The sequence below is a fragment of the Mesoplodon bidens genome, assembly GCF_964165515.1.
Source record: "Mesoplodon bidens genome assembly, chromosome: 11".
Classification (NCBI taxonomy): Eukaryota; Metazoa; Chordata; class Mammalia; order Artiodactyla; family Ziphiidae; genus Mesoplodon; species Mesoplodon bidens.
Genome location: NC_138167.1, coordinates 527,885 through 541,494, shown reverse-complemented (window position 1 = coordinate 541,494; position 13,610 = coordinate 527,885). Strand labels below are relative to the sequence as shown.

The 13,610-nt window shown below is 58.2% G+C and overlaps 1 protein-coding gene across 1 annotated transcript in view; it reads left to right on the top strand.

Annotated features, from left to right (window-relative positions):
* Positions 1 to 11,834, top strand: part of CACNA1C (calcium voltage-gated channel subunit alpha1 C) — a 471,172-nt gene extending 459,338 nt beyond the window's left edge. Inside the window, exons 45-48 of the mRNA XM_081249321.1 lie at positions 1,752 to 1,858; positions 2,334 to 2,437; positions 3,832 to 4,161; positions 4,960 to 11,834. Of these exons, the coding sequence (XP_081105447.1) occupies positions 1,752 to 1,858; positions 2,334 to 2,437; positions 3,832 to 4,161; positions 4,960 to 5,262 (844 nt within the window). The 3' untranslated portion in view covers positions 5,263 to 11,834. The remainder of the gene's footprint in view (positions 1 to 1,751; positions 1,859 to 2,333; positions 2,438 to 3,831; positions 4,162 to 4,959) is intronic.
* The last annotated feature ends 1,776 nt before the right edge of the window (positions 11,835 to 13,610 follow it).

Here is a 13,610-nt window from a genome sequence, read left to right as displayed (position 1 = left end):
GCCCGAGAAGGGGAGGGGAGGGGGTGACGGGCGGGTCCCTGGAATCCTCCTCTGGCAGCTGCAAAGCAGAGGAAGCCCCCCACCCTCATACACACGGTCCCCTGGTTGGCTTGGCGCTTCCTCATGACACGATGCTTTCAGGAAAACTGCTAAACGTTGTTTCCTAGGCTTTCTTGACACGTGTACATATTGACAATGAAATATTCGTGAAACTGCCTATAATAAAGCTTCCAGCAGAAGGCGCTGTTGTCAGCCGTAGCTGAGATTTCCAACACAGCCGGAATTTTTTAAGAGAAGGGTTTTTAAACTGCAGATCCAGACCCATTAGGAAGCTGTGACATTTGCTTAGTCAGTTACAATCAATGCTTTTAAAAGAAATCATAGCACAGAATAACATAGAATAGGATAGAAAAGGACGATGGGAAATAGCATATTCAAAGTCACAAACGTAGTATTATTTTGTGAAGCGTTTGTTGCCAAGTGCCATAAAATGTATTTGTGACTGTGAGTTGCATTCACAAAGTTGAACCTGTGTTAGAAGATTTCCTGAGAGGAACACTTTATCACAAGGAAGGACCAGCCCTTTCAGCTTTCGCTGTTCAGAGGATGCAGATTAACACATGGCCACATACCCGAGAAGTCAAGAAGAGCATCTGTTCCCACCGTCTGGGCTTTTGGTGCGTGCTTGGTGCTTGCAGGCCCTCTGCTAGATGGTGGACGAACCGGCCTCGGCACCCAAGAGAGGGCACAGGCTCGTTAAGGAGCTAAGAGGGGAAAAATAAAGATTTCCTCAGTCGCTGCTCACAGAGTGGTGCAAACAGCGAGAGTACAGACATTCAGAGAAGGTCAAGGTCGGAGAGAGGCACCAGGCATGAGGTCACACAGAAGCTGGGTCTTCAAGAGTGGTTACGGTCTGGATAAGAAGCAAGTGTAATCGGGAGGGTGACCAAGCTGAACATGAGAGGCAAGCATCGTGGGTTTTGTCCAGAACCTTCCCTGCACACCTGCAGATGCTTGCAGACAGCACACCAGGAGTACAGGCTCTGTCCTCAAAGTACGTGGAGTCACGCCAGGCACAGGCGGTGGCCTCGTCTGCGACGCGAAGGGCTTAGAACACAAGCGGGCGTCTGGGGTGCAGACGGCTCCACTAGGGGTTGCAAAATCAACTTAGGGGCCACAAGGGCTTTTTTTTCAGTGAAATAGCCCAGGCCAAGGTAGAACAGAGGCTCTCGGGTGCCGCGGATTCAGGGAAGGTAATCACGGACCCGAGTCCAGCCCTCGGGCACGTCTGTCGTGTGCCCTGGGCCAGGAGGAGCCGTTTCTCACGGAGTCCCCGTTAGAAGGCCCAGGAGCTGCTGACTCACTAGACACCCCCAAGGGCCCGCAGCTGCCCTCACCGATAACCGCACGTTCGCGCTCTTGCTGACCAAGGGTGGGCGGGCCCAGAGAGCGAGGGGGCACAAGCGTGGTCTCGCGCTGGCAGTGGCCGTGGTAGACAGCATCCGCCTGTGAGCATGCCATTGCGGAGAGAAGCTGCAGGCCCAGAATTGGTTTCCAGCTTTCTCAGCAGCGGTGGTCCCCCTGCCTCGAATCACGAGTGCGGGAGGACACACGGGGCACAGGCGGAAGGAGCCGGGAACATCCGGGACAGCAGAGAGTGCAGCCTTTAGAGAGCACGGAGTGGGGGTCCCCTCACCAGGGAGGAAGCAGGCTGCCCGGAGGGGACAGTGCCCGGTGTCCTCTGCTTCCAGGCTCTCCTACCGGGACGACGAGAATCGGCAGCTGGCGCCCCCCGAGGACGACAGGAGAGACGTCCATCTCTCTCCGAAGAGGGGCTTCCTGCGCTCCGCCTCCCTAGGTAACCTGAGACTCTCTCTCTGAAGGTGGCCACCCCCCCGCCCCGTGACGGTGGCCAGGCACACAGGGGTGACTGAGGAACGTCACCCCATGGGGCTCAAGTGGCCCACGGCCGGGCTGGACGTGTGCTAATGCTGCATCTCAGCGAGGGCCCCGGGGCGGGGGGAGGAGGCGTCCGTGCCCCTCCCTCGGTGTGAGCCGTCGGGCCCGTGTCATCTTCTTTTCTCTCTCTCTCTTTCTTTTGTTTTAATATTTATTTATTTATTTATTTGGTTGCGCCAGGTCTTAGTTGTGGCTCACCGGCTCCTTAGTTGCAGCATGCAGGCTCCTTAGTTGCGGCATGCATGTGGGATCTAGTTCCCTGACCAGGGATCGAACCCAGGCCCCTTGCATTGGGAACGTGGAGTCTTATCCACTGCGCCACCAGGGAAGTCCCCCGTGTCATCTTCCGTGCTGACCCCTCACTTGCTCCGCAGGTCGAAGGGCCTCCTTCCACCTTGAGTGTCTGAAGCGGCAGAAGAGTCCAGGGGGAGACGTCTCTCAGAGGACAGTCCTGCCCCTGCATCTCGTCCACCATCAGGTAGCCCCACTTTGGGACAGGCCGCAGGCCACCACCTAGCAGGCTGGACAACCCCGTGATGATCATGCACCAAATCCCCCAGATGCCCGTCAGCCTTCCTGTCCAGACCACGGCTGTGTCCCCGCCCCTGGCCCTAACAGCCCCCAGGGAGGGGGCTCTTCCCACATGAGGACCGTGCTGTCCCGGGCGGGAGACCCGGGAGGTCCTGGACAGCAGGAGCCCCTCTGGAGGCTGGAAGGACCAGCTGCTCCGGGTCGGCCTGAGCATTTTCCTCCCAGTGGCCAGATGTTCCCTCCCCAGACATGGCTACACGACAGGCAGATGCGGTCATACCTAGAGCCATAAGACACCTGGACATTTAGCTGCACAAAAATCCACCCACTGGAATACGGAAATGACCAGAGAGTGTTCCAGCAGCACGGTCAGGGACAGGGATGATGTCAGGAAAGTGGGTCCAGGCAGATTCAGCAGTTGAACCGGCTCTTGGCCTGGGTGATGCCAAAAGATGGCGAAATCCAAGACCCCAGCATCAAGCTGCTCTTAGGACCCTAGAACTGACAGAGATTTCCAACATCTAAACAATTAGGGTCTAAACTAGATTCTCCCCACCTTCTTACCTCTGTGATTACATACTCCCTTACCACGGGCCTTTGCTTTAAATGACTTTTTTAATCCCCAAAGGCATTCAGTGCCAATCAAAGCTTACAGTCGGCATAAGACAGCCAGCGTGGCTCTGCCAGGGCGATGGTATTTCTGCTCAAAGAAATACACGATTTTGCTCAGCCTGTGTGCCATCGCACGAATACACGTGGTCTCCACAGGGCTTTCTGGAATGTCGAGCAGAGCCTTACGCTTCCCTCAGATCCCCAGGGACCCAGGACCCCAGACTTGGGGGCCCTCGAGAGCAGTGGGCAGGGAGGCCAGCAGGCTGGGGGACACCGCGTGTGCTTCTCTGAGAGATCTCTAGAAGCTGATTTCACCCATCTCTGCTTATCGTGCTGGAAGGAAAACCTCCCTCAATTTACAGCCTCCCCTTATGCTTCTGAGCTGCCCTCTGACCCTTGCGGCCACGTTCCCCGCCTCTCTGCCCCTCGGGCTGAGCCTCCCCACCAGGCAGTGTTGCTTCCTTGGACCCATCACGTCAGAGCAGGTGGAGAGGATCCATGGCTCACGGGGGATGGGGCCAGGGCTAGAGAGCAGGGGACCTGGATCCCACTGGCCCTTGGCTTTCTGAGCTTAGAGGAGAAAGATCCCTGCAGAATGATGGTCACAGAGTCTATTTAGGGCGGTTGAGACCGGCTCCAGGTCCGGGTGCCTGACTGAGAGCGTGCGAGCACTGGGCAGTGGGACACGGCTGAGGCCCCCTGACCCGCACTCTCGTGCCGTGTCCACAGGCGCTGGCTGTGGCGGGCCTGAGCCCCCTCCTGCAGAGAAGCCATCCCCCTGGCGCCCTCCCCCCGCCGCATGCCACGCCCCCTGCCACGCCCGGCCCGGCCTGGCCCCTGCGGCCTGTGCCCACCCTGCGGCTGGAGGGGGCCGAGTCCAGCGACAAGCTCACCAGCAGCTTCCCATCCGTTCACTGCGGCCCCTGGGCCGGGGAGCCCACGCCCTGCGGGGACAGCGGCGGCATCCGGAGGGCCCGGCCCGTGTCCCTCACTGTGCCCAGCCCGGCGGGGCCCCGGGGCCGGCCCTTCCACGGCAGCGCCAGCAGCCTGGTGGAGGCGGTGAGTAGGCGGAGCCACGCGGGCTGGGCAGGGGCCCCACAGGCAGAATGGAGGGGCCCTGGGGGGTGTCAAGTCTCCCGGCCAGAAGGACCCTCAGGTCTCAAGTCCGCGTGAGCGCCCAGCCCGGCCGAGGAAGGGCGTGGGGGGGACCATGAGGGCACGTGGGGTGGGAGGAGCGGGCGGGGGCTGGGGTGTATTCCAGGCTCACCTGCTGCTCCCCGAGGCCTCCAGGAAGGGGGCAGATGCTTCGGGACAGAGCGGGCAGGGGCCGGGTGTGTCCTGCACATACACGCGTGCACACGCGTGCACACACACACGCACACGCATCGTCCCCGAGATCCTCACTCCCAGAAAAGCAACCAGTGGCACTGGGCCAGGTGTCACCAAACGAGACTGAAGGTTTCCTGGAAAGAGTCACGTGGGCGTCCTGGGGCGCCGGGTGGGTGGGAGGGAAGGACCGGGGCCCCTGTGGCCTCCGTGCGCCCAGGTTGCCTGCGTTTGATGACGGTGCCCCCGCCCCGCCGTCTCTCCTCCGGCCCGCACGCCCCTAATGCCCGCAGGGGCGCTCCGTCGCACTCCTGCCCGGTGCGCAACCACACACACGTGTACTCACGTGATGCACGCACACGCGAGTACACGCACGCACGTACACACACTCTCCTCCCGAAGTGACCAGTCGGAAGCCCCTGCGCCGGCCCCGAAGGGAAGAGCCGGGCTCAGGAGTAACGCCGTCGCGGCCCCCTCTCCCCCAGGAGCCGGGCTCAGGAGTAACGCCGTCGCGGCCTCCCTCTCCCCCAGGTCTTGATCTCAGAAGGACTCGGGCACTTTGCTCAGGATCCTAGGTTCCTCGAGGCCACCACCCAGGAGCTGGCCGACGCCTGCGACATGACCATCGAGGAGATGGAGAGCGCGGCCGACAACATCCTTAGCGGGGGCGCCCGGCAGAGCCCCAACGGTACCCTGCTCCCGTGTGCAAACTGCAGGGACCCGGGGCCAGACCGAGAGGGGGGCGCGGAGGACGCGGCCTGGGCGCCCAGCCCCGAGCCCCGCCAGGGCGGAGAGGAGCCCCGGGACAGCAGGGCCTTCGCCAGCAGCCTGTAGCAGCCGGGCCGGAGATGCCGGGTTTTTATTTGTCTCCATGTTCCTAATGGGTCCGTTTCAGAAGTGCCTCACTGTTCTCGTGACCTGGAGTTAACCGGAACAGCGTCTTCATTCATTTCGTAGGGACAAGACCGAGTCGGCGGCCAGGAGAGGAGCAGCCGCGGTCCGTGTCCGGCGGGGAGCGGTGGGGGGAGGGCGCGGGCACCAGGGAGGGGGCCCCCCCCCGCGGCCGCCTCGGCTCCCTCAACCCTCACCCAAAGGACCCTGCGCCAAACGGGTGTCTTTCAACTCTGCTTGTCAAGAACTCATTTTGCACATATTCTGTATGAGCCTCACTGTCCCCATAGAGCCAGGGCCCTGTGCCTTCACGGAAGGAAGGAGGCCCCGGCCAGGCCCTGGGGAGGGGAGGGCGCTGCAGCTCCAAGCCAAGGCTGGCCACCGCCCCCTGCGCCACCCGCGTCTGGACCCCCTTCCCACCCGGCCGTGGTCACGGCCACACCGCACCGTCGGCGCCGGGGGAGCGGGCACGCCCGCCGGGACAAGACCGGTGGTGCTGAGCGCCTGTCCAGCGCTCTTTTGTTTGAGGATTTGACATTTTTCTTCACAGCATGTTGCAGTTTTCATTTGGGGGGTTTTGTTTTTTTATACTTTTGTTTTCCCAGGGGGAGGGGAGGGAGAAGAGTGTTTACAAAGTTTTGCAGCCACCCACCTTACCGTTTTCACTTTTGCAAATGTAAATCGGGTTCAGTTTTGTTGTATTATTTAACGGTCGTGGTTTCCTTTTCTACGGAGGATTCAACAGAGCCGCCGTGGGAGAGTTTTACCAGCCGTGGTGTATGCCCAATAGTTTGTTATCATTTCCTTAGGTAGTGACAAGATTTCTTCGGTTTGGTTTCATAATTTAAAGGTGATCAGCAATGCACTTGGTAGGGTCTTGCACAAATGTGTGTAGTAGCGCGTGCCCGAGAGAGGAAGCAGCACGGGGTCTCTGCGAGTGTGTGTGCCGTGTGTACGGTGGGTTGTGTGTGTGCGGGCGTGGGCTGAGTCTGCAGCCACGCTGCGCCCGGGCCGCCAGTCTGCCCGCAGTTCCCCTTGGGGCTTAAGGGTGGGGAGCTCTGAATCTGGGGCCGTTTGAAAGCAAAAGCAAACCACACTCTCTGCTTCTGAAACGGGAATCAGTAACTCTGCATTTTCTGTCCCACAAGATATGCAAAAACAATGCAATAATATTCATTTTAAAAATACAGTTGTGAGTTGTGTTGGCATTAAAACTGTGTTTAAAAAACCACACAGAAATTTAAGGGAGAAACTCAGAAGGCGTTTTGCTTCGATTTGTTCCGTGTAATGTTTTACTGCATTGATGGTGTTTCTGCTGAAGAGACCGTTATACTTGAATTCAGGTCAGTCTCAGTATTTTACAAATATTTTTTTAAAACTGAATTGCAATTGTGCCAGGCGAATATAATGAATTAAGTTTGGTTTTGGATTCACTTCTTGTATATTTGCTGCATGTAAGTAAATCATTTTGTATTTGGAGTGTGACAAGCTTCACCTTTGAGCTCTTAAGTGCTTTTCTACGTGTGGCTGGGGAAAAAGGGGACAGCTTTTCTTGTCCTTTGTGTGACAAGTGCCGGCACTACCCGTGTGGGTCCCGACGCAGGCTTGGGCCTCACTGTTTTGCATATCTTGTGTTCTCTTCCGTTTCCCTCACTTTTCCCCAGACGGGGTAATAGGTGCCTCCGTGTCTTGCTTTGAGAGACCAGGACCCGTCTTCTTCCCACGTCACTCTGTCTGCTCTGCCCTGGTTTTCAGAGTTGGAGTTTCTCCGGGGAGAGCCCTGCACCGTGAGGGGCCGTGAGGCGCCCTAAGCAGCCTCTTTCGTCACCGGGTCCCCCCGGGAAGGGTGGCTGACCTTACCCTTCACCACCCCCCGCCCTGGCACAAGCGTTCCTTAGGGAAGTGCCCATTGACCGGGAGGGTGGAGGGGAGGGGGTCCTCAGCCGACAGCAGGGGCCGGAGCCAGGCAGCAGGTGCATCCTGTCCATCCAAAGCCAAGTCCGTCCTGCTCGCTTCTCCATCTTTCACTCATTCTGGAACAGGATCTCCTCCAGCCCACCCCTCGCGGTACGGCAGCCACAGAGGGACGAGGACTGGGGGCGGGCGGTGCGTTGGGAACTCGTGGTGAGGGCAGGCCCGGAGGCATTGTGGGGGCATCTCTCTGCCCCCGCACCCACCTGGACATCACCCGGGTGCTACATCCTTCAAACAGGTTCCAACAGTGACCGATTCGGGGGAAGCAGGACCCAACCGTTCATCCGGACCTTCCCCGTTGAGTCTCTTCCAGCCCCGGGCTCGCTCAGCGCTTCTTGGCGCTGACTTACCAGAGCAACTTAGAAGTCAAAGCCAGGCAGTGCCCGCTGCTCCGTGAAGACGGGTTTTCCTGTGGTGGCCTGATGTGCACGCCCCCAGGTGAACACATGCGAGGGCTGCTCTCTGTTCCTCCAAGCGCAACCCTTCCAGTCTCTGCGCTCCTTCTTGGTGCCATCGAGGTCTTGTAGGAGTTACATTGAGGTCCTTTGTCCCGTTTCCCTAGATGTCTGCCGCGGCTGCTAGGATTTTAGTTCTGATGGAGAGCGGAGCCCTTTGGGGTTGATACCCAGCTCTTGCTGTGCATTTGGCCCCTGGATAGAGCTGTGGACTCTTAGCTGACCTCACACACGCCGGCACACACTCAGCCTTCTCGTGCTGTCTTCTGTTTTCCTTTTGGGCTTTTCATCTGTGTCACCAAATCTCAGCGACCGGCTCGTGCTGGGCTTATGCCAGCTACTCCCAGGGCTCCGCCAAGCGCGTCCCCCCCATCACCACGCACACTGCAGGCGTGCTTCTCCTTTGCCGTCAGCTTTGTCTCTGTCGGGAAGACCCATCCAGGGAGGGGTCTTCCTGGGCCAGAGCTCAGGACCAGCTAGGGTGGGACGGACACGCGGCACCCATCCTCCCGAGCCTCATCCGTCTTGTTGTCTCCACCTCTGCACCCAAAACAGAATCTTCCCATGACCTTGGAAAGCAGAACCATTGTGTTTTCTGAAGCCCTTGAGCAGCAGGAGAAAAGCCATGATGGCCAAGGACCTGAAGGACTTGAGGAGTTTAGGCTCAGGGTTTGGTGAAGCTGGTCTGTGTTTGTCCCCTGCTGGGCCAGCCTCTTGTTTCCACCTTAACCTTACAGTTACTTACGTGCTTGGCTTGATTCCCGGCTGTCTCCTTTCCACCCGCCTCCTAGAAGGTTCTTTTTGGTCTTGGGTTAAAATGCAGACATTTCCCCTAGATTTTGGCTTGATCTGTGAATTTTTCTCTGCTTTGCTTCAGAAGCTCTTCGTCCAGTCTCTTCCCTCATCTTCTCAGTCTGACTGGGACCCAAGGGTCTGCCTTACCCGTCTTTATCCTCTTCCACGCCGTGGCTTCCGAGCTGCAGGGTCTCATCCTGAGCCGCCCATCACTTCCTGCCGGCCGGCCTCCAGACACACCGTCTCCCCATCCGTTAGCTGAGGGCACCACACCCTCCAAGGCCAATGTGACGTCTTTCTGAGGAAGAAGAGCCCCTGAAAGGGAGGAGCTTGGAGGTCATCGAGGGGGTGAGGGCTGCTTTCCAGGGGCCAGTTGAGAGTATGTGCCCCCCACCCCATAGGCCAAGGAACAGAACGGCACCTAGACCAGTACAGGGAGGAGCCCGCGTGGTGGAGGCCCACAGCCTCGTCAGGCCACCGTCACAGGCATTGCTGAGCACGGGGGTGGCACCTCCACACCCAGCGAGACCGGAAGGACGGGCGTGTCGCTGTCCAAGAGGCCAAGGGCCGGGCGACCTGGTGTCGACCCTCTAAGCCGCTGGTCCGTCGAACCAGAGCCCAGGCCAGGTCTGTTTTTTTAAAGACCAGGCTCTGGTCTGCGGAAAGTGCCAGCACTGAACCGAAGGGAAACTGGGGCAAAAGGGGGCATGTTTTGACCCCCTGTGTCTGCTCCTGTTTTGTGGAAGGAAGTGTCCGGTGTGACGGCCCGCCGTGGCCGGGACAGCAGAGAGGCGGGGGCCTCAAGATCGACCGTAGAAGAAGAGAAAAATAAAAGTGCTCTGGTGCTGTTTTCCCAGCCAAACCACTGTCTCTGGCCGTTAGGGGTGTCTGCCACCCTGTCCCCCTCTCTGCGGATACTTCTCCCGCGTGTGGGCCACGGGCTCCAGTGGGACGACAGGCGGGCTGGGGGGATACCCCGGGGTCACCACAGGAAGCCAGCGCCCAGCTTTCCTCGCAGCTGTGCCCGCATCAGGGTGGGCCTCCCTCCTTTTCCCCAGCCCCCCGTTTTCCCTCTTCCCCCGGTTCAGTGAGAAGGGGCCTGTGAGCAGATTCTAACATAGTTTCTTTGTGAAGCCATTTCTGGGTTTAACTTTATTTATTTATTTATTTTTGTTTCCAACGAAACCCTGCTTTGTGAGGCCAGGCAGCAAACCAGCAGGTAAATGTGTTTCTGCCAGGGTTCCGCATCGTTGGGGAGAGACCTGCACCCCACACGCGCGCACACCGACACACGCTCTTGTACACGCGCACGCACCGTGACGGGGCAGGCGCCAGCCCTCGGGCTGGGATCAAGATGCCTGGCTTTGCCCTCCTCTCAGAAGGCTGAGTGCTGACTGGAGAGAGAAGCAGAGGTCCTCCCCCGGGTGGAAGCGTGCCGTCCGGACTGAATTCTACTATGAACTAAATATCACTTCTCTTCATGGAGAAAATACCACCACTCTTAAAGTCAAGATTTTTTCTTGCCATGATTGGAGGAGGTTTGGTCCATAGCAGGCGGGTGGCGAAGCCCCTGAGGCTCCCTGGTGTCTTAGAACAGCCTCCTTGTGGGCTCTCTGAAGGGGAACTGGCGATTGCAGCGGAGTGTATGGAATGTACCGTTAGGCTGAGTTGGGCAAATCACTGAACCCTGAGAGCAGTCGGAGGTGGAGTCTTCCACGGACATTCCCTTTCTCCCCTAAATCAGGGACGCCCAGAGGGGGACTAGAGAGCGGGACAAGAGTTTGGATGTCACATCAGCCGAGTCCACAGCCTCCTGTGGGTTGGGGCTGCCTTGCTGCAGACGCCTCCCCTTTTGTGGGGCATCCAGGCACCCAGGTTTCAGAATAAGTAGTGTGACGTGGATACGGCTCCTGGAAAGGGAGTGTGACACTTAGTCCACGTGAATCAGACATGTACGACAATTCACCACCTGGGAGGACTCGGGAGTGGGAAGATGTTCCACCGAGCTCACATCTGAGCCGCTCTGGGGTCAGAGGCTGTCTGTTTCAGGGGAGAGCCGTGTCTGTAGGAGACACGGAGGTGGGCACAGTGCTTCCTAGTCACGGTGCGGCCCGGAGGCTCCCGTCCCGCCATCCTCGGTGCCCCTGTGTTTGTGGGCCGGCATGAGGAGAAGGGGGCCCAGCCTCGGTCGCCACCCGCTGCCCTGGCTCCTGAGGGCGTGGCCTGCGGGGCCCCAAAGCCCAGAGCAGGGGGCAGGGGAGGCCCTGTCCCTAGACGGGTCACTGGGTTCCAAGCCCCCCTCCCCCAAGATGTCCCACCGTGGAGACACCATGCCAGGCTTGAAAGGGAAAAACAGAACTTGGGACTCAAGGGTAGACGGTTTGTAAAACAAATAATCCAGCACCAAGGTCTCCTTCAGAAGGCGGCCCCAGAGACCCAGATGCAGAGGCCCCTTACTGCCTGCACGTCAAGGGCATCCCACCCACCCTCAGAGTCTGGCCTTGACCTCCCTGCCCGCCCCCCTCCACTGTTCTCCCAGAGCCTTGAGGGAATAAGGTCTGGCTCTGGAGGCCCGGATGTCCAAGGCACAAGCAGGTCTGGACTAGTCTGTGATGTAGCAGCGAGAACCACCGTGGAAAACACACGTCCACTAAGAATCAGGGTGACGGGCCCCCCACTGGTTGGTGAAACGCCAGAGTGTGTATCGCTGTCACAATTGCCCTGTTTTATTTTGATGCCCCTGAGCTACCAAGCCAAGGTCCTCCGTGCGGGAGGTACGGACGCAGCCCCTCCACCCCCCCCCCCGCCTCTTGTCCCAGCTCGGACCCCCTTCATCCTCCGACCCACCGAATCATGCTCGTTCCCAGAGGTCGGTGCCCCCGCCGTCGCCCCTGCGCCCATCCCCTCCCCACCCCCTGCGTCCCGTACACCTCCCTCCAGGCCCTGCGGCTTCACAGCCTCATGTTGTAAATACTGTTGTACAGTTTGTAATCATCAAATCACCCCAAGTCAGCGGCCTCGCCTGGGTCCCTTCTCACCTCGAGAAAGGCCAGGGAATCGAGAAGAGCTTCAGGGCCATCTCTGTGTGAGACGCTATGTATATTCCTGTAAGATTGCATTTTTATCTAAGGAATGATGTTATTTAAAAAACAAACCAAAAAAAAAAACAAAAAACAAGAATTGCAAATAAATTTCTTAACAATGTCTACGTTGGTCCGGTCGGTCATCCCTCTCGCCTTCTCATCCCGTTTCCTGGACTCACAGAAACGCCCTTAACTCTCATCCTCCAAAGGGGAGGACGGCCAGGGGAACGCGGGGAACCTGACCCCGGGGAATCTGACCCCGGGGACGGTCTCTGACCTCATTTCAGCAACTCATCTCATCACCCAGGTCTTCCTTGCAGTGAAAAGGTTAACAGAAAAATGGTCAAAGGTTGACAAGGGACACAATAGGAGAAATTAAATGCACGATGCACAGAAGACAAGAGCTGCCCCCCACCCCCAATCGGGAAAGGCACAAAATTGGTTTTGAATAAATGAAGGAGAGGGAGGGGCGAAGGAAGAGGAGAGAAGTCGGGTGATGAGAGCATGTATGTGAAAGTACTTTGGGGACTTTCCTGGCAGTCCAGTCGTTAGGACTCCACGCTTTCACTGCCGAGGGCACAGGTTCAGTCCGAGGTCGGGGAACTAAGACCCCGCAAGCCTCATGGCACGGCCAAAATAGTTTTTAAAAAAACAAAACTTTGAAAGCTATAAATAGGCAAGTTGTTTTCTTTTCTTTTTTTTTTTTGATTATTAAACAGACTCAGGCAAACCTTTCAGAATAATTCCCTGTGTCACAATAACTTGTCCCAGAAATAACGTCTTAGTTGGATACAGTTACGAGATTGTCCCCGTGGACGATTGAGTCCATTCCGGGAATTACGAGTCATCACCGCCCTCCCTCCTCCTCTGCTGGAGCCGCCTCGGCCCCAACCCTGCCCCCCAACCTGGACCCTGGGCTCTGGAGTCCAGGCTCGGAGGAGAGGAACACGCGTGGAGGCTGCTTGTCCAGCTTCCAGAGCAGGAGCCGGGACCTCGGGTCACGGTCAGTGGTGAGGTATCACTTCGTAGCAGCAATGACTGAAGAGCCAAAGTTTGATACTTTCGATCATCCGGGACAGACTGGAGACTTGCCCTGTGATGCATCTGTTCTGCTTGCATTCTGAATGCTTCCTCAAGTGGGACGGAAGGAGCCAGGCTTCGCCCTGGGAGTGGTCACCACGCGAGCAGCCCTCACGCGTGGACGGCCTCCCTGCTGCTATGCTCTCTGGGTCAGCGTGTAGGCCTGGCCCACCCCTCCCCTCCTCGGGCCTACTTCTGCCCACTTCCTCCTTTCTCCCCCCAGGGGGATGTGACTGTTGGTCTGACTGCCCAGAGAAGTCGATATGAATTGGGCCCATTACAAGGGTGCGGGATGGCTGTGTGGTGGAAAGTCAGTGGACGCACCTGACACTCTCTCCTGCGCTTGCTTTTTCCCGCCTTCTTTCTGTGTATCTCCGTCTTGCTCCCTGTTTGCACGCGGTTTGCCAGGTAGGTGGGCTCCACAGGCTCTCAAGCCCCTACTCTCAGAGGCCCATCTGGACCCATCAGCCCAAAAGTCAGGCCGCAGGAAATGGGGCTGGAAGACCCTCGGCTGCCCGTGAGCCGCGTGAGGGGCTCGGCCCAGCCTTCGCAGAGCCCCACCGTGAATGTTATCAGACACCTTTCCAGCTAATAATAAAAGGCACCTACGCTTTTCATTGGCTGCAGATCCTTGTGCGTCATTTCCTTTCTAATGCAGTCATCAGGTGAAAACATTCCCTTGGAGCCGTGGCTCCATTTGGAAACACCGAATGCAGCCAGCGCCGGGCAGGGTGCTGCTGGGACGGTCCCCACTTCTGGGATGGTGTGCAGGCCCCTTCCCTGAGCAGAGGTGCCCACTGTCCTTTGGAAGTCCCATGGGCTAGGAGCTCACACAGACGCTGAGTGGCCCGGGGGGGACCGAGCCAGCTGTCAGCCCCAGGGCCACACTCTTCCCCCTGCTTTA